Source organism: Rosa rugosa, chromosome 1 (assembly GCF_958449725.1).
Source record: "Rosa rugosa chromosome 1, drRosRugo1.1, whole genome shotgun sequence".
Lineage (NCBI taxonomy): Eukaryota > Viridiplantae > Streptophyta > Magnoliopsida > Rosales > Rosaceae > Rosa > Rosa rugosa.
In genome coordinates this window covers 68,535,303-68,558,846 of record NC_084820.1, presented here as the reverse complement: position 1 = coordinate 68,558,846, position 23,544 = coordinate 68,535,303, and the positions used below count along the sequence as shown (strand labels likewise).

At 40.0% G+C, this 23,544-nt stretch overlaps 2 protein-coding genes across 2 annotated transcripts; one reads left to right on the top strand and one right to left on the bottom strand.

The window, feature by feature from the left end:
- Positions 1-16,456: 16,456 nt before the first annotated feature.
- LOC133726406 (tubulin alpha-2 chain-like) lies at positions 16,457-18,637 on the top strand. Its single transcript, XM_062153950.1, has 4 exons — positions 16,457-16,643; positions 16,749-16,983; positions 17,078-17,448; positions 17,828-18,637. The coding sequence occupies exons 1-4, from the start codon at positions 16,551-16,553 to the stop codon at positions 18,479-18,481; spliced, it is 1,353 nt and encodes a 450-aa protein (XP_062009934.1). The 5' UTR covers positions 16,457-16,550; the 3' UTR covers positions 18,482-18,637.
- Positions 18,638-20,789: 2,152 nt separating this feature from the next.
- On the bottom strand, positions 20,790-22,754 carry LOC133726407 (small ribosomal subunit protein uS4y). The gene is made up of 3 exons (XM_062153952.1): positions 22,622-22,754; positions 21,676-22,057; positions 20,790-21,211 (listed from the first exon to the last, which is right to left on the bottom strand). The coding sequence occupies exons 1-3, from the start codon at positions 22,647-22,649 to the stop codon at positions 21,028-21,030; spliced, it is 594 nt and encodes a 197-aa protein (XP_062009936.1). The 5' UTR covers positions 22,650-22,754; the 3' UTR covers positions 20,790-21,027.
- Positions 22,755-23,544: the final 790 nt, after the last annotated feature.

Sequence of the window (23,544 nt, the reverse complement as noted above, 5' to 3'; positions counted from 1 at the left end):
AGTCCTTTGGTTTTTATGTAGCTCTTCTAGAGCTGCCCTCCTTCTTGTTTTTTTTTTTTTTTTTTGGTCTGTAATTTTCCTTCTTGTTCAAAGTTCAAACAGTCCTTTTATCCTTGCAAGAAATTTTCTCTCTCATGAAAAAAGAGACATTAAGTTAGGAAGATTTGTTTTTTTGAGTAAAAAGAGGTCAGCCCTTTATTGAAATTGAAATATTACAACGATACGATGCAAAGATGAATCAACAATGAAAATAAACAACACGAAAGGAAAATATGCAAAAATTGCATCGGAAATACAAAGAAATATGAAAATCGCAATAGTAGCAACGTCGAAACGCCAGCTAATTTTACACGAAAGGAAGATTTGTTTGTTTCACTAGTACCAGATCTAGTTTTATTACACAAGTTGCAAGTCATTATACAGTATACGTATAGTGAATTAAATCAAACCAAACACTCAAACTTTATTTTACAGTCTTTTCTTTTCTTTTCTTTTCTTTTTTTGTTTTGAATGGACGGTTATATTTTATTTGATCTAACAGATTTTTCATAAAATAAGTATATCTAAAGAAGGGTGGGATGAATGATTTCGACTTTTATTTTAGAAGATTTGTTTCTTATGTTGTAGGTATCACTAAACACGAGAATTGCAATTCATCCTCGCTTTTTAACCTCCAACGCCTGAGCTAAATGCAGCTTTAAACTTGTAACGCATATTTTCAGCAGAAAATTCGTGCATTGATCTTTTATTCTATTTAAAAGAAATAGAGATAAACCCTTGAACGACAAGTTACTACTTTTTTTTTTATCGAAATAGGTCAGCCCTTTCATTAAGTTCAGCAAGCAGTACAAAAACGAAACACCCCTATGGGGTCGACAGAAAGCAATAGTTCCTTAGACCCTTCTGAACCTCTATTCTAGAAGAATAAAACCCCAAAAAATCCCGAGTACACCCACCTTTTAGTAAATTCACGCACTTTTATTTTAACAAAAACCTAGAAACCTCGAAGCTTACATAAAATGGTTCCAACTAAGGCACTGGTTCTTGCGACCCAAAACAAAAATTAAACAGCACTATGGGCCATAGAGACCCAATCCATCCAACCCCCTAGCAAAAGGGTAATCCAGCTCGCTTGAAACCCTAGCCCAGTGTGCCCAACCCTAAGGGTCACAAACCAGGTCAAGGCCCAGGAAGCCCAGCAGCACCAAGAGCAGACCCAAATAGTAGGGTACACCACAGCCCTAGTTCCGTGAGCCCACACGTGTTCTTCCACCCAACAAACACCATATGCGCCGTCGCCGATACCAGTCGAGGGGAACCCCTGGAAACCTCCATCCCCATAGCCGCCGTCACTGTGGTTCACCGCCGACGATACTGTACCATCTCCAGGATCGAAAGACACCCAAATCAGCTCCCATTCCTAATCACCTCGGACCAACTTCAGATCCATTCTGGTACCTTCGCAAGCATTGAAGAAACCAGATCCTAGAGCGGACTGAACCCGATCGGAGTCGCCCAGAACAACCTGAAGATCCTCCAAACTTTGATCGCTCCCCTGAACTGGTCGGGCCAACCCCACTCCTGCAACACCCCGACGCTGCAGCGAACCACCAGGACTACCCAAATCGATTGTACAATCCCTATCACCGTCGGAAGTCTGACGACCCCGATCCAAAACCCAGACGCGCCCATCCAACTCAGGCCAAACCAGATCCACGCCGTTAGAGCTCGGCCTCCGATCAGCCATCCAAACAGCAACACTACCCTTCCAATCAGTAACCATAGGGAGCCCACACCAAGGCGGCTCTCCGAGCAAGAAAACAAAAGCAAAAACAAGAAAGGAACAATTAGCTACCAGACGAGCAATAGCCATGACCATCAAGATCTTGAAATCCAGAAAAATTTGTCGAAGGGGGAAAGCCAACGATAAACCCTAGCAGAGCACTAGGTCTAACTTTTCTTTAATGTGTATTAATACAAGTTACTACTTAACATGTGACTATTGTTGTAGGATATATGTTGTGAAGCATGAATGAATAATTGAGTAACCGGCAATTTACTGCTAATTATGAATGCTAAAAAAAAAAAAAAAAACTCTAAATGTTCTCTCTAGGCTATATGCCCTAAAATAAGATTACAGAGTCTATTTGGAACAATTTTTTATGTAAATTGCATTATCAATTTTAGCCTTTTAAACCATGATTTGGGGTTTTAAAAACCTATCATTATCTTTTGTCTGCACTCAATAAGAAACAATGGCATGTTGCATGTTAGGAGTAGGTGGGTTGGCAAATCTACGTTAAGGTGTGAATTGCTTCTAATAGTATCATGTAATATCAATATGTCACAACTGAAAATGCAAGTTACATTTGATAGGTCTAAAAATAAGCCTCTCACACAAAGTTCCTCTATTAATGATGGGTCACATTTTTTTTTAGAATGAAATTTTTTTTATTCCAAGATACTAATATTACATAAAACGGGACTGACCGGTGGTGGACATAAGTTCCCCACTCTCCTCCCTAATAACAACCTCAATTACGGGTCCGTCAACAACCATGACATCCATGAGCCAAATGGGCCCAACCCCTAACTAAACTAGTCGCCCATTTCCTCGGGCTACATAATAATACCAATCCCGAGAGTCACGATAAAATCTCGCCGCCAATACTAAGAACAGCCATGTCATCCTCCTCCATACAGTGTCCCAAAGTATCCAGACCACGTACAAGGATAAATCGCCGCCATATTGACCACTAGAAACCACCGATAATATCACATATAGTCCTCGGAAGTAACGCCATAACAATAGCTCATCAGATAAACCAACCCAGAAGTCTCCATACCTCCTCATAGCCAATCTCAAGAAGAAAATGACTCTCTTCAACACCGTGACCCAAAACCGCCAGACCACGTGCAAGAGCTCTTCCCCAATACCTCGACCATAAGATGATACCGAGAATAATTCCAATAGTCTCTGAGAGTGACACCACAATAACACAACCATACCACTAATAATCCCAAACCCTAGCTCGAGAGAGTAGGGACTCAAAAGACCTAGCCAAAGAACTAAAGACGAAAACCTAAAAAAACAAAAAGCAAGTAAAAGATAGCAGGAGTCGATGCCGACGTCAGCCTTCATCTTCCACAACCAAAACTCCGACTCCGACCAAGAAGAACAACACATAGTGAGGTTGGTGCCCATAATCACATAACTACAAAGCCTTGTCCAAAGGCAAGGCCGCCGCCATAGTACGAAAAACTTTTGCACATCCCCTCCAATAGAAGGCCACCACACATCGCCTGAAGATACCAGAGCAAGCCAACAATTGTAGACCACAGAGCTGTACACCGCCAACCACCATTCCCACCGCTGCCAATTCCAGTATCGCCTTCGCACATTAATCCAGCCCTTGAAGATTGTCCCCAATAATCCAAACCCAGATCCACCCAAAATCATAGAGATTGACCTGATCTGACTCAGATACTGAAGAACCCTCAACCATGGTCTAGCGATCTGCCATAGAACACCAACCCACCACCACGATCTCCTTGAAGCAGCCATTGATTTCGCCTGAGAAGACAAAGACAGAGGCACCGCATCTTCCACCGAGAACTACGAACCAAAATCACCATAGCCCATCCGGCTACACCCATCTCACTCCGACTAGGCAAGGAGCCGTCGTCGTCGTGAGGGTGCCGCCGGACAAGCGCGACGAGAGACTCTGTTTCACCCAAACCTAAACGCTCCGACTTGTGCGGATAGGAAAAGGGAGAAGGTTGGGTCGTTAATCATGGGTCACATACTCACATGACTTGCATCTAAAAAAAAAAAAAAAACATTTCTTCTAAGTTGCTATTTTTTTTGTTACAATTCTAAGTTATTATTTGTAATTTATAAATATATTTAAACTATATTTTGTTTATTATAAAATAAAATAAATTTAGAACTAACTAAAATAGAGATTACTAATGCCTATCTATTTTTAAATTGGCTAGTTTTTAATAATTTTTTAACTATCAATTTTTAAGTAAAATTTTAGCTAAAGTAGCCAAAATAATATTTAACTATATTGGCTAAAATTTAACTATAAAATAATTAGTAGCAAGAGCATCAGTTACCCAATGGCTCCGCTAGGGTTTCTCTGCGGCGGCGTGAAAATTATGGCCGGGGTAGTTTGCTTTCTCTCTCTATCCGATCAGCGTGGGAAGGATGGAGACAGGGACGGAACCAGGACTGTAAAAGAAGGTGGGCTGAATCAAACTAAGTTATGTGTTTGAAGGAAAAAACAAATTCACTAATTTGTTTTATGACAGTTCCTTGATGAAAATCTAAATTAGATCCTATATTAGAATTCAATGCTAAACTCTTAATTGAAAAAATTATAAAATTAATTGGAGAATTCATTTATTTTGTTTTGGTCAGATAGAGAAGTCTATCTTAAATGAACCTGAAAGGACTAAATACACACGGAAAGAAAAAATTAAGAAAAGAATCACAGAAGAGAAGAATAGGAGAAAATGAATTAGAGATGAGAGAGAGGGAAATGTCTTTAGGGGATATTAAGACTATTCTATAATCTATACCTTGCATATATTTCTTTCAAAAATGAGGTGGGCTGCAGCACACCTCAGCCACCCCTTGGTTCCGTGCCTGGATGGAGATGGAGGTCCTCTCCGTTATCATGCTTCTGAACCTTTCAGAATCTGGTTCCGATATCTTCCCGTGGTCATGCTGATGTGCATATCTATTATGGTTATGGTCTCTGGTCCTGTGGTAGTCTCTTCTGGTGGTTGTGATGGCCAATTTTGGGTTCTTGATCGTCAGAGTGATGCGGCGTTGTCGTCCTTTTTGGTTGGCGGTGTCTCCATGGGGAATGATGCGCATGGCAGTGGTTTTATTAGGGCTGAGGACTGGCGGCCTGGAATTACAAGGATTATTGAGGTGCTACCAAAATGGACTTCCGGTGAGGGGTGGAGCCCTGACGGTGGTGGATGCGTGTTGGTAGATACCAGTGGTTCTGGCTTCTCTGAAGTCGATACCTTGGTGGCTGGTGGTTTCATTTGTGAGGGCGGCGTCCCTGGTGGTGGTTTTGACAGCGATCGGCATGGCAGGGAGGACGACGATGCCGAGCTCGTTTTGGGCAATAGAAACTTCGGCGGCGGCTGCGAGGGGTTCCAGTTGACTGCTAGGGTTTCTGGAAGGTTGAATTGTTGGGCTCCACTGTGGACTTTGGGCTGGACTGGGCTATTTTGGGCTTTTATTATTTTATTTTGTGTTTTAATTCTAGTCATTCTTCCTTCTGTTTTGAAAGAAGTTATGACTACTTTTTTCCTTCTTTGAGTGGGGAGAGATCGCAAAAACCAGAAGCTCGGTTGAAACTTTTATTTACCTGCTTCTGAGCATCTAGGTTTTTGTTAGAATAAAGGTGCGTAGACTTCCTTAAAGGTGGGTGTACCCAGGAATGCGGGGTTTCTATTTGTTTAGACTAGGTTCTTTGTATGTCCTAAAGGACGGCTCTTTCTAACGGCCCATTTGGGATGTGTCGTTTCTGGTACTGCTTGCTGAATTATAAAATTGACTGACCTATTTCGATTCAAAAAAAAAAAAACTATAAAATAATTAGTATTATTAAATATGCTCTTAAGTTTTTTTAAGGATCTTTACTATCTCTGTCATTGACAAATCAAAATGCACTATCCAAAAATATGAAAAATGTTGAACCTTTTAATCATATTGTAATCGGCAAGTATATCACAGAGATAATGTTTGTTTAATTGCTGTAACAACATATGAATGGAGCTTGTGACTAGCATCTTCTTGGAAAGCTGTTAGCAAGCCATTATCAAAACTCGGTTCAAAACTAACCAATAATGGAACAGCTGTTATTACATCACATGTATATAGCAAGTTTGGTTTCACTCAAAGACCATCAAACTGGGTTTATGTATTGATAAGAAAAATATTTAATAGAATTATTTAAAAGAATTTACGAGTATAGCAACTTAACGAACAAAACAAGTTGACATGCAAGCTTTTTCGTCTCTCCCTTTAAATGAAAGTTCCATGACTTTCAGACCCTGTATAACTAGATGAGGTCTTCATATTCTGATGTTCTTTTGGATCAATCTATTCCATCATATTAACAATTATGATCTGTGATCTCCCCCCGATCTCTCAAGTGTGACAGCCTATTAAGGTCTGATCTGTACCCCTAAAAAACCTCAGCCACTCTTCCTCTAAAAGCCATAACTCATAAGTGTGACAGCAGTCAAGCCAGAGACAAGCCGCTCAATATATCATATACAATTGACTGAGACCTATAAAACAAATAGAAAGATGCTCAAAGGTTTGATTAAACCTCACAAAGAGGCAAAACTGGGTCTGTTCTTAAAAGTTTGATCAAACCCATTTGACTGTCAAAGTGTACTTTGTGTAACCTCTAAGCCCCAATGGTCTAAAAAAGCTTTTTGAGTTTTTCATTTTGAAAGCAGCTGTACATATATAAAAATAAATCATAGTCCCAATTGGTCTAAAAGCAATTCTGTATGAATTGAAGTGGCTTTGGTCTCATTGTAGCTCCTTTTGGGGACACTAGATCCGTTTTGGTGAACTAATTTTGTCCTAGTTTATGTTTTGCTTGCATTACATAATATCCAGGCATGTGATATGCTTCTAAAATCAAGGGTTTAATTCATTTTTAGTAGTTCTTGAAATATTTAAAAGAGATTAGTAATAATTGATCTTCTTTTTCAATTAGATTCTTGGCCCAGCATGCAAAAGTTGAAGCTGCTGGGAACACAGAAGGAATAAGGACCACAATCTGGAAGCAAGGGTCTAATTAAGCTCAAGGACCACATTTTGGAGTCTGTTCCCTCAACCAGTCAACCACGCATTGTTTATTACCTTAATTAATCAAGTACGATAAACTAAAAAATGACCAAGTTAAACTATAAATGTGTCCTCAAAACTTAAGTTGTTAGGAAATGAACTAACAATGTACAACAAGTTGATTTAGATCGATGATTCAAGCTTAGGATCTCTTGCGAACAAACCCAACGACAATGACAAATAACCATGGTCCTCAAAAGCTTATGCCCTTGGCGATCTGTATATCGAGCAAGTTAAATTGACATGATCTGGTGTACTGAAGTGTTGTTGTATCATTCTTGTTTTGGAGACCACTTTGTGTTCAAAAGCTAAGTTCATAAACCATGACAGCAGAGGCACATTCTGTTGAAGATTTAATAATCAAAGAGCTCCTGAAAATCATGGAAAAAGAAGTGAAGTGGTCCATTGTAGTCCGAGTCCTATATACAAAATCTCATCGGCACCACACCCTTAGCTTGTCACAATCTTGATTATTCTGACTGATAATATAATATCTATTATTAGTCCTACTTTATGGAGTATACACTACAGGAGTACAGGTTCTATGTTATTGGTTAAGAATTACTTGATCCAAAACATAGCATTTAGAGGTGTGAAAAAGAGATGTGGACTCGTTATTGCGATTATCATGAGTGGTCATGACTCAAGAGACTGACTAGTCAATCTCCTACAGTACTCCAATTCTGGATTTATTTGGAAGAAATAGACTACTCATATTTTGGTAAATTTTTTTGCTTTTTATGAACCAAAACACAAAGCATCATTCAGGTTGTAATGTTATAATATAAGTTAACAGAAACATTTGAGCTTTACAAAACAAGCATGGGATGGGCTTAAACTTTCTCTAAAGTTTGTAGGGTTGGTTTATGCTTGAGTTATATCTGTAAAGTAAAACAGTAGAGAAACTATTTAGCCATTTAGGAGTAAACACTGCATGTGTAGCATAGCTCGTAATGGACCCAATAACATGAGAGAGAATTAATCAATAGAAACTAATAATGTTGGTTACTTTTCAAAAAGTGCTAATGACTATTAGTTGTGGGAATGGTGCATGATTGCCTCCAAAGTAAGAGCAGGCTGAGCCTGGGAGGGCTTTACATTCATAAAGTTCCTGTGCTCATTATCTTAATGATGCTCTCTGGCATGTGTATCTTTCTCAGTTCAAGCCCATTCAGGTCTTGGCTTTACGAGAATCCAAGAAAAGGCAAGCTAGCTTCAAGATTGGAAGGGTAGAAACTGAATAAACATTTGAATTTATGGTCAAAATCCCAGTAATGCAACAATATCTGCTCTCGTTTTCCATAAGAAATTAAGAGGTCAAAAACTACAGAAGCAGGCTGAAATGAAAACACTAGGTTTTATAGTAAGGAAAAAAAAAAAGCCAACTGATTGCCTAAAGTTGGCCAAAATTATCATCACACTGGATTAGTCCTTAGTTTCTTCCGTTTTTCTCCCTGATCCTCAACATTTCATTACGTACTTCAACGATATCCTCAACTAAATGTTTGCTCTTTTTCTTCTTCACATTTGGCTCCTCACACATTCATTCTGCACTTGTTCATATAGCTACTGATTCAGTGATACACATATTGATGAGTTTCAATTTATATTTGGTGATAGTCCGAGTTACATGAGTTTTTTTATGGGAGTCTTCATGCTGTTGTGAATGAAGACAACTGTATTTTTTGGCAATGAAGACAACTGTTTGTATACAGGAGAGTTTTATTAAAGGTGTATAAAGGTAGGGAGCCCTAGGGAATAATACAAGATTGCAATAATACCATTTCTAACTATGAATAGGAATAGGCTATAGCCATAAATATTAAGTGTTTACAAGACATGCAATATTGTATATATATGACTGCAATAGGAAGCCACCTTCTGCCTTGAACATAGTTGCCTGATGCACAAGTTTGGCAATCATTTTTATTGAGATCTCCCTGCATTGAGAAAGGTCATATACCACGACGAGGTTAGCTGACCCGTATTCAATGATGCAGTAATCCTTGAGAGATCGATGCTTCGAAAGCAATGGATCAGTGAGAATAAGGTTTATTTTTTGCTTAGACACTTCCCAGAATGAAGTGTAACTGCATGTACTATGTTTCAATACTTGTAGCTAGAGTACTGATCAACTCGAGCTTTTCTGGAGTAGTAAATTTGAAGAATGCATGAAACAAAGAGTAAAAGGGGAGCATATTTTAGTGATATTAAGTTTCATTATCTAAGCTAGAAAAGGCAGCAAGGTGAAAAGGCTAGATTCAGTGATGGATAAAATTGCTAACATGCAGGTCTGTATAAGCAAACCTCCCCTGCCCTGCAGTGTTTTGAGCACTGAAATGAAAGAGCCATAGTCTAATTACTGTAAATAAAGGGATAAATTTCAAAACTAATATAACAACTCCCATTATTGACATGCCCACAATCCTTCCATGGTCTTCTGGAAGTTCTTTCATTGCTACGTCAAGACACTGCTTACAAAAGTCATTTGAGAGATCAGTAGTACATTGAATCAGACCAAAAAATCTAAATCCTTCACCTGAAGGTGTACCTTGACATCAGCCAACCTGTTTTTACTTCTAGAAGCAATAATACATAACTCAGTTAACAACTTATGTACAGTTTGTTGTAACAACAAAGGGATCCACATCAAAGATTACGGGACTTGTCACATAAATCCCATTGGTCGGCTCTCTTAAATCCAAGAAAGGCACAGTAGAGTACTTTACGAAGTTTCATACCACACTTTAGCGCCTTGTTTGTGAGGGCATCTGCTTCTATCTCTTTGCTTGCTGCTTTTATACAACTCTTGCAATGTTCGACGGTGATATAATTCCAACATTGTGCCATACCATATACCAAATCCCCCTGTGCAGAAGGTAAACCCAAACTCCCTGTGACACGATATACTGGGTTACAAGCTGCATCTTTAGGTAGTTTATGCAGTAGCCTGTCCAAGTTATACTCAAATTTCCCCTCAGCTGAAACTCTTCCTCAGTAAAACAATCATGGCCCATATAGTTGCTTAAAGCTCTAAAGGCTACTACATGCAGAAACATATATATGTGTGACATTGAGGGACTGGTAATTGTTTTGAGCCAAACATTTTGAATAATTGAGATTGTATCTTGCAATTCAATTCCTCAACGAACACATGAAACAAAACTGAAGTGGTGCATGGTTATGTGCATAACACTATTTAATTCAAAGCTGTTCTTAGTTTTGCAATTTGTAAAACTAGCTCTTTTCTCAATCTATAATATATAGTCCGCATATGATGACCTATTCTTGACAGTAAGAACAATGGCCTCCTGATTTATATATAACATACTTGTTTGGCTGGATTAATATTCAGACAAAGATATATATTTGCATATGATGGCTAATTCTCGTCAGAAAGAGCCATGCCTGGTTTATATAAAAACTAAATTTCTCATTTCAGTGCATATTTTATGGATGATCGAGTCATCCCTGAACAAGTCATGCTTGTGGCTCATATATAAAACATTAGACTGGAAATAGATTTAATTTGATTTAGAAGGACAAAACAACAGAACCAAATCTTTTCCTGTTAGTGCTATCAGCATGCTTCAATAATTTGTAGAATATATAGCAAGCTAGCAACAATATTTGAAAAACACCATACCTTTTCCAACCCCCTTCAACACATTGCAAGCTGATTGCCTACGTTGGTCAAAACACTGGATCAATCCTCATCTTGTTCCTTTTCTTCTTTTTCTCTCCATTATGATCAACATTTTGAACCTCATTGTGCACCTCAATGATCCTCCTCAGCTAGACGTTTCTTCTTTTTGTTCTTCACATCTGGCTGCTCACCTTCATTGGCATTTACACAGGCATTTCCTCATCATCATTCACCAATCTCCTCCATTGTAAAAGTTTCCTAACTGTTATACAGCTGTGCCTGATTCAAAGTAGTTTCACAAGAATCAAATCTGCTGCTGGTTATATGCATTGCCTACAAACTAAAGAACAAAAAAGTGAATTTATATTATAACAAACTGATCCATGCAAACTGAAGTGAACGTATATACAAATCAAATATCAGACATTGGCTGGAGGCGGCAGATCCAGCAAACCACCTAATTAATATTTAATACAATTACAGTTGTACTGGAGTAACCAAGACTTGACCTCATTCAAACATGGTTTTGTTGATTAGGCAAGGAGCTGGTTTAAGCTGTGGGACTACAAGGATGATGCCAATGTTGTTTGCCATGGTTCTGTTGTTCACTTATTTGTATTCTAGGCATAGGATTAATCAACTTTTCCCAAGTTTTCTTACACTACATTTCAAATATGTAAAAGAGAGTATATACAAAGAACAAGTAGAATATTTTATTTTCGTTTTCTGTAGCAATACATAGGCTGGAATTAATAAAGAGACCATTTATCTTGCTCATAAATTATTAAATTAAGAATTTTCAACTGAAACAAAAAATAAAAGAGCCACGTTTTGGCTATAAATAAATGGATAAATTTCGAATCTAATGTAACAACTCGCATAATGTACACACCCACCAATCCATCCATGGTCTTCAGGAAGTCTCTCATTGCTACTTCAAAGCATTTCTTACAGGAGTCACTAGAGAGGTCAGTACTCAGTAGTGCATTGAGCTGCACCAAAAACATCTAAATTAATCCTTATTACCTACGTGAAGATGTAGCTTGCCATCAGCAAACTTCAATATTGTTCTAGAAGCTTTATTACATAATTCGGTTAACAACTTACGAACTCTTTCTTCAAACAACAATGGATGTATCAATGAATACAGGACTTGTTACATAAATCCCATTATTCGTGTCTGTTTAAAGTAGAGTATTTTAAGAGGCACACTTCGTACCAGACTATAGCTCCTTTCTTTTGAGGGCATCTGCTGCTTATCTCTTGGCTTTCTGCTTGGAGACAACTCCTGCAATGTCTGATGGTTTTATAATTCCAACATTGGCTGGATTAAATATCAGACAAAGATATTTGCATATGATGGCCAAATCTTGACAGAACAAGCTATGCCTGGTTTATACTGATAAAAACTAAATTTCTCATTCAGTGCATATTTTTTAGATGATCGAGTTATCCCCAAAAGAGTGGCTTATATATAAGACATTAAATTTGGAAATAGATTTAATCTAATTTTAGAAGGAGAAAACAACAGCAACGAATCTTCCCTGGCCTGTTACTGCTATCACATGCTTCTATATCAATTTATAGAATATGTAGCGAGCAACAATAAAAGCACCATACCTTTTCAAACCACCTACAACCCATTGCTAAGTTTTTGGTGGTGGCTCCCTGAATCCACAAGAGCTGGTTTTGAAATCTCAATAAAGTAGTCCACTGCCTAAGCTGAGAATTTTTATGCAGATACAGTAGTCCTCTAGCAATTCCAAGATTCCAACAATGATTTTGAACCGTCTTTCCATTCAACCAAAGCATCTCCTTTAATCCACACTGCCTGCAAAAACCTTAAGTTCGTAATGAATAGAACATTATTAATGCAAACAAGGACTTAAAGTAGTGAATGTCCAATTAGCTCCCCTTGCATAGGTACACGAGTAGCTGCACTCCATGTTCATAAGAAACTAAGAGGTCACAACACTTAAGGAGCAGTTTGAAATAAATAGACAATTTGGTTTTCTTCATGTTCATTATGAAAGCAAGTTGATTTCTTACGTTGGTCAAAACACTGGATCAATCCTCATCGTGTTCCTTTTCTTCTATTTCTCTCCATTAATATAACTACCCAATTTATCTTCTTCCCAAAACAGTACACCATGCATGCTTGTTATGCGTATTGAATATGGAAATAGATTTAATTTAATTTTAGAAGGACAAGAAAACAGAACCAGATTTTTCCTGTTGCTGCTGTGAGCATGCTTCTATATTAATTTTATACAATATCTAGAGAGCAATAACATTTGAAAAGGCACCATACCTTTTCCAGCTCCCTACAACAGATTGTGAGTCTGCAGAACTTAGAAGATATATAGACAACACATATCAGACATTCTGACATTGGCATGAGGTTGATCCAGACCGAGCCAACTGCAGGTTTAGGCATTGGGACTACAAGGATGATGCCAATGCCGGTGTTCCCCTCCTAAAAGGTTTAGGCAGGGCCTCAAATTCACTCCATATATCATATTTTGATAGAGGATATATAATTGGATAAGTATATTCACTTCTAGAATTAATCTACAAAATAGTAATTACGCAGAGATCAATTGACACATACTTCATGACTAATGGAGATGCATGTATAATTTAACATCCGTTAGGGATGGAAGGCTTGCCCACTTCCTCACTTGGCATTGCCTATCAATATAAGGGACACATGTGACTTATCACCCACTGGATAATGCAATCTACATGATAATAGTGTGTGCAAGGTAAAGGACTCATCAGTTGATCAACACCACCTTTGGCAAAATCCTCCTCACAAATAGCAGATGATGGGTTCTGTTTAATAGCAGTTTCTTCCAAACTATCAAATCTCACTTCCTGCAAACTCTCAATTGATGATCTAGTAGAAGGGATAAACTCCATTCTGTAAGTTCAAAGGACTCCCTCATAACCCTATCAGCAAGATCATGACAGATAACATCACACAGTGCACATGTTTCACTATTAAAAGTTTAAAACTCTGCGTAAATTCAATAGGACATTGCCTTGTAACCCTGTCAATGGTATCATAATGATCATCAAATCTTATAGGCTATTCTGTTATTGCAAATGGGACTGCAGTCACCCAAAAAATGGACTAACACTCCAAAGCTGAGAAAAAGTATGATTATACAGTTCTTCCTCCTTAAGCTTATATATGCAAGCCCAAACAATTTCATTGGTCACATATTCATCACTACTTCAAAATCAAACAGACAAAAACACATAAACAAACACAGTTTTGATAATTAGGGCAACATATGTTAAAATTCCGAACAAGCATCCTCCCAGCTCCTCAAGCAAATCAACACAAAATAAAAAGAAAACAGAACCCAAAAACATACCCCAAATATAAGCTAACATAGTTAACATCCACATAAACAGTAAGGTCATTCTTTTGGGCAAATTAGGGTTTATAGTATTTGCGTGTAAAGGAAGTTATAAATCTTTTGCGTGTATTCATTCATGAGAAAAATTCAGTCACCGTCCCCAAACTATGCTGCCAAGCCCAATTTGATACCCGAACTCTCAAAAGTACCAATGTGATACCCAAACACGTATTTTGACATCAAGGTGATACTTCCGTCAAAAATTCCTAACTGGACCGTATGTTTGCTGACGTGGCAAGCACGTGGGGTCCTATGTGATATTTTTATCAAGGACAGAATAGTCTTTTACTACTAACTAATTTAAAAAAAAAAAAAAATTAAGCACAGAGCTCCATCTCTCCCCCCCCCCCCCCCCACTTGGTTCTAGTTTTCGGGTTTCTGAGTTTTTATGGCTTTGGAGGCTATCAGTCTCTCGCTCTCTCTCCTTCTCTCGACCCCCGTCTCCTCTCTCTCACCAACTTCATCCTTGATTTCTTCACTATCCACCATGCCTCCATATCCATAGTACCTATTGGTACTCCTCCACGACCAGCCGATCCGGACACCAACATCGACGACGACGATGCCGCCGCAGCCGTCGATTTCGAAGATGACAAGGATCACCATCCCCAAAACGACGCCGTTGTTTTCCCACTCACAGCTGCTCCCCAATGGCGAATTGTGAACCAGGGGCAGAGGGGAGTGTCGTCACTCAGATTAAACGACAACGTCGAGGGTTATGAGCGGCTGCTGGCGGAGGTGGCGTCGGAGTCGCGGTGGCGGAAGTGGTCGAGCGGCCGTGCGTTCATCGACGGCTTGGGTAAAGATTAGATTTTTTTTTTTTGGTGGTAAATTCTGGGTGTGTGATATTGAGGATGGTTGATGTTATGGTTATTGGGTTTGAGATTGTGATTGGGTGTGTTCACATTTAAGAGAAGCAGAATGGCTAGCTTGTGGAGGGAGGACCAGTCACCGGGAGGCTCGGAGAAGGCGGCGGAGACAAGATCGGAGACGACGAAGCAATGTTCTAATCGATCTGTCTGGGCTTTTACTTTATGGGTTTTCAATCAATCTCTCTCATGAACATCTCCATTACTTTTTGGGTTTTCAATCGAAGAACCTCAAACTCTTGGTTGCTCTCTTCCTCAAGCAGCAAAGCAGAAACTCTTGGTTATTTTCTGGTTCGATTTCTGATTCTTCAAGGTTAAAGTCTCTCTCTGAAACTCTTGGTGAGTTTCTGTGTTGAAATTGGAAGTATGTAGCTTCATATTATGCCTCAATTTATATTTAGGGATCAGATTTTAAAATGGCTTTGCTTGCGATTCGAGTCATGCAAAAATCATGTATGTAATCTAGCCGAAATTATTTTTGGTTATGTTGTTTGTCTGGAAATTGAATTGCAAAGGTTATGGGGTGAGGCAAGAGGCTGCGGTGGCATACGGTGCTCTTTGTGCTGTGGTTTGTTCAATTCCTATAACTTCAAATGGAAGACAGAACCATGTTATGCTTGGGAGCTTGGTTGACCAGTTCGTTGGTTGGGCGTTGCCGTTGCTTAGCAATTTCACCGTGATTAGATTGATCGAGCTATCGAATTGTATTGGCTTGTATTGTACTATTGTATGATTAAAATCATTAAATTGGGGTGGGTGGCTGGTGGCTGATGACGTTGTTAGGTAAGTAAGGAAATGTGGTGGCGGAGCTTGCAGCGGAAGTTGCGGCGGTTTGGCTAGAGGAAAATCCCAGAAGAAGAAGAAGAAGAAGAGAAAGAAGAAAAAGAAATGAAAAGAAGAAGAGAAAGAAGAAAAAGAAATGAAAAGAAAAAAAAAGAATTAAAAAAGGGTAAATTGGTCATGTTACTTTTTTTTTTGGGGCCCACGTGCTTGCCATGTCAGCAAACAGACGGCCCGGTTAGGAATTTTTTACGGAAGTATCACTTTGATGTCAAAATACATGTTTCGGTATCACATTGATACTTTTGAGAATTCGAGTATCAAATTGGCCTTGGCAGCATAATTTGAGGACGGTGACTGAATTTTTCTCTTCATTCATTAGGAAGCGGAGTTGACTCGAGCACATGTATACCCTTCACAGGGAGAGCCATGACCTAGTTGGTATGCCGACATCACTTTACCAACACTGTTGGCCCTTTGTCGGTTTCAGAGTCTTCATTGTTGGACTGACCCTTTTTTCTAGTACCGTGGTGTACTGAAGAGTGTGCAGTCTGTACATTCATACCGGTTAAAGATAATGACGTTGGGCCTAGTATGGTAGTCAGCCCAGTCCAATAAACCCAAAACCTTTCTCCCGCTTCCCCACCCAGATTCAAATTTCAAATCCACACCAAAAATCCCACCGACCGGTCACGATGAGCTGTAACCCACCCACCCAATTTTCAAATTTTAAAACCCCACCCGAATTACACGGCACCGTTACCGTTACCCACACCCCACCCCCACCCACCAACCCCATTATTTCCGATTCCCTTTATATACTCTCACTTCTTCGCTTTTTCCACACTTATTCTAAAAAATTTCAAAATCCCAGAGACGTCTTTGTATACGTCACAGGGTCACACTCTCCCTTCTCTACACCCAGATCTCCCAAAATGAGAGAGTGCATCTCCATCCACATCGGTCAGGCCGGAATCCAAGTCGGCAACGCCTGCTGGGAGCTTTACTGCCTCGAACACGGCATTCAGGTCCGTCCGTCCGTCGTCTTTTTCGATTCCGATCTTCCTTGTTTTCATCTCTTTTCAACGATTTCATGCTTACCTAGTCTGGACATTTTCTTGTTTTTTTTGTAGCCTGATGGGCAAATGCCGAGTGACAAGACCGTCGGCGGCGGAGACGACGCCTTCAACACCTTCTTCAGTGAAACCGGAGCCGGAAAGCACGTCCCCCGCGCCGTGTTCTTGGATCTGGAGCCCACCGTCATCGACGAGGTGAGGACCGGAACTTACCGTCAGCTGTTCCACCCCGAGCAGCTCATCAGCGGCAAAGAGGACGCCGCCAACAACTTCGCCAGAGGCCATTACACGAGTAAGGACCTTAGCCCTAATCCCAATTGGAACCCTAATTTTTTTTTTGAAATGTGAGATTTTAATTCAATTTTTTTGGATCCTTGTGTGAACAGTTGGAAAGGAGATTGTGGATCTGTGCTTGGATCGGATCCGGAAGCTTGCGGACAACTGTACTGGGCTTCAAGGGTTTCTGGTGTTCCATGCCGTCGGAGGTGGGACTGGATCTGGGCTTGGATCTCTGCTCCTGGAGAGGCTCTCTGTGGACTATGGGAAGAAATCTAAGCTTGGATTCACTGTTTACCCATCTCCTCAGGTTTCGACCTCTGTGGTTGAGCCTTACAACAGTGTTTTGTCCACTCACTCGCTCTTGGAGCACACTGATGTGGCTGTGCTTCTGGACAATGAAGCCATCTATGATATCTGCCGCAGATCGCTTGACATTGAGAGACCAACTTACACCAACCTCAACAGGCTTGTTTCTCAGGTATAAAATTGACCCTCACCTTGTGAACATAAGGTGTTTGATGATTTGCCTAGCTATGCTGTTATTGTGCACATAAGGTTTTTGATGATTTGGCTAGATCTGTTATTGTTTGATTTGCCTAGTTCTGTTAGTGTACACATGAGGTGTTTGATGATTTACCCGGCTCTGTTGTTGTCATGACGTGTTTGATGATTTGCCTAGCTATGTCCATTGTCATGAGTCATGACAATAACGATTATTGTGCACATAACATGTTTCATGATTTCCCAGCTCTGTTATTGTGAATGATTTTTTTCCATATGTGGACAAAGATTAGAATTGGGGTGATTGACAATTTGTATGTTTCTCTTGCTAATTAGAATTGGGGTGATTGTGACAGGTTATTTCCTCACTCACTGCTTCTCTGCGTTTTGATGGAGCACTCAATGTTGATGTGACTGAGTTCCAGACCAATCTGGTGCCATACCCTAGAATTCATTTCATGCTTTCATCCTATGCACCAGTGATCTCTGCCGAGAAGGCCTACCATGAGCAACTCTCTGTGGCTGAAATCACCAACAGCGCCTTTGAGCCGGCCTCTATGATGGCCAAATGTGATCCTAGGCATGGGAAGTATATGGCTTGCTGCCTGATGTACAGAGGAGATGTGGTACCAAAGGATGTGAATGCTGCTGTGGCCACAATCAAGACCAAGAGGACCATTCAGTTTGTGGATTGGTGCCCAACTGGGTTCAAGTGTGGTATCAACTACCAGCCCCCTACTGTTGTACCTGGTGGTGACTTGGCCAAGGTTCAGAGGGCTGTGTGCATGATTTCTAACTCCACTAGTGTTGCTGAAGTGTTTTCAAGGATTGATCACAAGTTTGATCTGATGTATGCTAAGCGTGCTTTTGTGCACTGGTATGTTGGTGAGGGTATGGAAGAGGGTGAGTTTTCGGAAGCTAGGGAGGACTTGGCTGCCCTTGAGAAGGATTATGAAGAAGTTGGGTTGGAGTCAGCTGAGGGTGAAGATGGTGAGGATGATGAGTACTAGATATTGCTCTATGGTGAGGATAAAAGAATTTGCTTGTCTTCAAAGCTGTGTTTTGGGTTCTGCCAATGGACTCATTGGTCTGTCAACCATGAACAAGCCATCGTAGTTTTCTTATTTGTGTAATCTCGGATTAACGGAAGCTTTTGTTTTCAATAATTTGGTGTGCCACCGATTTATCATCCCTTCAATTTGATATGTTCATTTGTGATGTTCAAATATATCTGGGCATATTTTTTCCCGAAAAGGGAATGTGAATCGCTCACATCATTGTGTCATGTAATTCTGATAACTGTACAGAAACGTTTGCACAACAAACGACTGGACTCATTCTACAGAAAAAGTAAAGCTAGACGCGAGACGAAGTCAAGCAAGACTTGATTTCGAACTCTTGGTCTTCTCGGAATTTTGATCTTCATGGTCTCAGTCTCTCAGATAGCTGCTCTCCCTTAAAAAGACCCCATCAGCTCATTATACCTAGATAGAACTCGAAAAATTAGAACCCAGTCAAAATAATCCCTAGATAGAACTTGAAGCAATCAGAACCCAGTCAAAATATAAACAAACACGAACATCTGTGCCTAGGCCAAGAGTCCACTACATATATCTGAAAAAAAAAATTGTAGTCAAATTTGTCAAGAGGTGAAAAGTAAAGCGCGAATATGATATTCCAAATGGAGGGAAAATGAATAAACAAAGCAAACAATATACTTTCTCAAAATTAAACAGAGATTTCTAGCCGACCTTTTTTTTGATTGAGAATTTCTGATCGTCTTTGAAATCAAAAACCAAAATTACCAACGATGGAATTTCTTATGAGCTCATCTCTAAAAGAAATCAAAACCATAGTTTGATCAGATTGGAAGATTTAGCAAAACAAAATATCCATAATTAAGAACAACGAAATCCATAATTCATAGTTTTCTTCATCCTCTAGATTTTGGTTCAGCTCTTTGCATCCAATGATCCAAACAGAAGATTGAAACAAACAAGAACAACGAAATCATCAAGAATTTTGCATGATCATCAAGATTTTCTCTGAAAGAAAATCTCGCATCTCGCAGAAACGAACAAATTGATTACTTATTTGAAGAAAAAGCCCTAACTAACCAGAATAAGCAGAGCGCTCAGTGCAAAGCGTTGACGGTGTTCTTGAGCGGCGAGGAAGGCAAGACCGGCCGGGCCAAAATCACAACGTCGACGCGCGAAGCCACGGCGTGAGCGGCCTTCTCTTTCGCGCCAAAGTAGCTCTCGCCGAGCTGCGAGTCCTCCTCTCTGATCCTCAAGATCTGGCTGTGCACGTACGCCGCCTTCTTCTTATTCTCCGACGACGACCTCCTCCTCCTCCATCTCCCCTGCACCGACCTCGGCGACTCCATCTCCTCCGACGACCCGGCACTGTCGTCGTCTGTGCCGTAAGCCACCAACGCCGCCGCCTTCGGCTTCGTTGCGAATCGGACCTCCATTTCCTCCTGCTTGGGTCTCACTGTGATCATGGTGATTGGAAATTTGGAATTGAGCTTTCGTTTTGGGATTGGAGGATGTTTTGGGTTTTTATAGTGTGACGGGGAGACTGGGTAGGAAGCTTGTGGTTGAGCGACACGTGGAAATTGTGGGAGAGAAAAGAGGGGTGTCACGTGTCGTAGGCCTGATAGAAACTGTGGTTAACAGAGCTCTGACTTGGACACCCGGGCTCCAACGGCCCCGTTCGAACGGGGTGGATGCCACGTCACTGTGATTATAGGTAACCCCAGTCTTTGTTATCTGGTAAATCAAGTTGATGAAATCCTTCGTGTTCAAATTTCAGTTACATCCGTAATCTGATTGAGAATTTAGTAATACAATGGTTTACACGTGTTGGGAGGTTTACAGCCATGTGTTAATTTAGGGGATATTTTAGGGATGTCGGGACAAGTGTTGCGGTCGAACGGGGTTGAAGGGGGTCAAGTCGACTTCCATCACATTAAGCTTTGAATGATCAGAGTGATTATGAAAAGATTTTGTAAAGAACCAATACACGTGGTAAGGATTCATATGAAACCCGTGATCCGTTTTAATTCTAATGCGTGCACGAGAGTGACCAATCTAGAACTGCAAATCAGGTACGTAAATGAGGACATCAACAACTATTCAAGGTAAACCTGACCCTGTGTGTCGGAGAAATCCAATCCCAAACCCAAAAGCCCGCTTTAACAAGCCGCAACCCGACAAACCATAAGGCCAAAATCTCTGCATCTACTAGGCAAAGCCCAAGCACAATCAACCCAACATCATCTGTGACAAACTAGTAAATGGGACGAGAAAACTTGAATGAAAGAAACAATAGGAATAAGCTACCACAAAATTCATTACTTAAGACCAGCTATATGGGGATGTTCAAAGCAAAACATGGAGTTCTAACGCGAATTAAAACCAGAACAGGATAGTTTGACAAACATTCACTACAATAATAAACTCAAGTCTGGGAAGGTAACTAGCAAGAAGCCAAAAGGAGCATAAACTTAAATGAGATTCAAATGCCATAAAGCCTAAATGTCTGTATCCTTTGCTCATTCCTCATCTTCCTCATCTCCATCACCACCAGCTGCCTTCTTAGCAGCGGCCTTCTGGTTCCTTCTCTTCACTCTTCCGGGGCGGCCTCCTCCAAGGGGACTTGTGATGGCAAAGTCGATGTGCTTCTCAGAATCAATTCTCACCATGAATGATGGAATGTTCACCACCTGCCTTCCAACCCTGTCAACGACATTAGAGAATTAAATATAACACTTGATGCTATTACAATTAAACATTGCAATAATACTACATACTGACAAAGGTGTGAACCAAAGAACAACACAGAGCAGTCCAAATAATCAATGGGCATATACAAGCAGGGTAGTCCATTAAACACCTGCCTTAAGCTCAAACAAAAATAACAATTAATACTAGTGCACCTCCCTGATTAGGCCATTGCAATAAAAGTATTTGCCCCAACATTAGAATACAGGTATCTTAGAAACCATCAGAGAACAGAGAAAACTTGGAGCAGTCATTTCAAGTTGTTTTGGTCAAAGTACAACCACAACATTATTTCCAATTAGGACTTCCTCCCATAACCACATAAACAGATTCAAACATAACCAGTAGAAACTCAAAACACCGTCATTATCAATTCAAATCCACATTAACTAGCCACTAAAAGCAAACACGGTTTATACCTGATGTGCCTTTGCCTGATGAGAACCCTGGCGTGATGGATGGACTTGGCCATACCAGATTTGAACACTTGGGTCTGAAGACGCCTCTCAAGGAAGTTCTCAACAGTGAGTGCAAGGACGTAATCGAGCTTGTTCTGGCTCTCTTCCAGAAGCCCATACCTGTTCATCCTGCGCAGAAGAGCCTCACCCTCAAAGATACGGCGAGGATTCTTCTCATCCAGGGTAAGAAGTTCCCTGGCAGCATTACGGATGCGGCTCAAAGCATACTGAACCCTCCACAACTCCCTCTTGCACCGAAGCCCATATTCTCCTACAAGCTTCAGCTCAGCATCCAAACGTTCCTTCTCATAAGGACGTCTTGGCTTCTTGAAAGTCTTTCCATCTAATCAACACCAAAACAACAGAACAACCACTTATCAAATTGCATAAACACACTAACAGTAACTCACTTTTTGACACTCACCCGAATACAAATTTACAAATAATCTACCAAATTGAATCACAACTCGAACAGATCAACAGAACAAATTCCACCATTCTCATTTCATAAGTACTATACACTACTACTACTCGCAAAACCAAATTTGTTTCAAAAATTAAAAATAAAAAACTCAAATTTTCAGGACTTTATTCCATCCCAGAAAACATATTAAGAAAATAAACACTACGCCTTAGCCAAGACAAACTTGAGCCACATCTAACACAGTTTAATTGAAATATATTGCAACCATCATTCGGTTGCAAGCAAATCAATCTGAAAAAGGAACTAATAATCGATATAGCAGCTTCATATTCGCAGATCACTGTGAAAAAAATTAGGGGATTGGATGATTACTCATATCGCAGATCAAATAAAACCTAAAAACCTAGACAACTAGTTGATTCAAAACCCTAATCGTTGCAGAGAGATAAGGCATACAGAGAGAGAGAGAGGTGAGGGGCTTACAATTGCGGTAGAAGACGACGTGAACCATGGTTGAGTTCCTCCTTCAGATCTCCGAGAAGAGGGTAAGCGCGAGCTGCCAAGGAGTGAGAGGAGGCGAGGGAATGAAACAAAATGAGACCACGTTCGCTTTATATGCAAACCCTAAAACTGATTAAACCCTACTCGCGTGGCCGCAATGACTCTATTGCCCCTAGGGATGTGACTGGGTTGGGCTGCGCCTATCAACTTGTCTTTGAGCCCGGAAGGCCCACGCTTCTTTGTTCTGGATGGATGGGTTGGTGAAGAGGCCCGATGGCTTGGTCCATGGCCCTTTTAAGTTATGGAAGAAATTTTTCTTCTTCTTCTTCTATAAGTGGAAGGTGCACGATTCGACTCGAGATACATCATAAAATTTCTAGAATAAAATTAAAAAAATCATTTTGTAGGGGTGAAGTATTTATAGTGAGTCTACGTTATCTGTGGTTCCAAGTTTTCATATTAATCGAGTAGAATTTGAGCTACTCTTGTTGATGGGTTGTCACTATATTTGACAGCAAGGATTTATAACCATCTTAGACTCATGTTAGAGAAGTTAGTTTTTTGGAATTCTTAGTTGATTTAAGTACTAGTTTTTAGATGCAAATCTCCTTTAGTTGGTCGCACAATATATAATTCGAGAAAGTCAAAAAATGGTAAAGCTTATTGACATTAAATGATTATATAAATTTTTTCTCCTTTGTTTTTTTAACAAAAAATTCTCTTTGATACATGTATATAAGCAAAGCAAACGTTTGGCCATTTTTTTAATTTCAATTCTTTTTTTTTTTTGGGAAAAAATTTGAAGTATGTTCTTAAATATATATGTATGTATTTACAATATGTACATATTTCTTATGTAAATACGTACGTAAGCCCACAAGAATGATATAAATTGCAAATAAAAA

Excerpts from the sequence above, each read along its gene's own strand:
- LOC133726406 (XM_062153950.1), top strand. The coding sequence starts at position 16,551 with ATGAGAGAGTGCATCTCCATCCACATCGGTCAGGCCGGAATCCAAGTC. Across the intron at positions 16,644-16,748 it reads GCCTCGAACACGGCATTCAG|CCTGATGGGCAAATGCCGAG; the intron begins GTCCGTCCGTCC and ends TTTTTTTTGTAG. Across the intron at positions 16,984-17,077 it reads CGCCAGAGGCCATTACACGA|TTGGAAAGGAGATTGTGGAT; the intron begins GTAAGGACCTTA and ends TTGTGTGAACAG.
- LOC133726407 (XM_062153952.1), bottom strand. The coding sequence starts at position 22,649 with ATGGTTCACGTCGTCTTCTACCGCAATT. Across the intron at positions 22,058-22,621 it reads CGTCGTCTTCTACCGCAATT|ATGGAAAGACTTTCAAGAAG; the intron begins GTAAGCCCCTCA and ends GGTGTTGATTAG. Across the intron at positions 21,212-21,675 it reads ATCAGGCAAAGGCACATCAG|GGTTGGAAGGCAGGTGGTGA; the intron begins GTATAAACCGTG and ends TGTCGTTGACAG.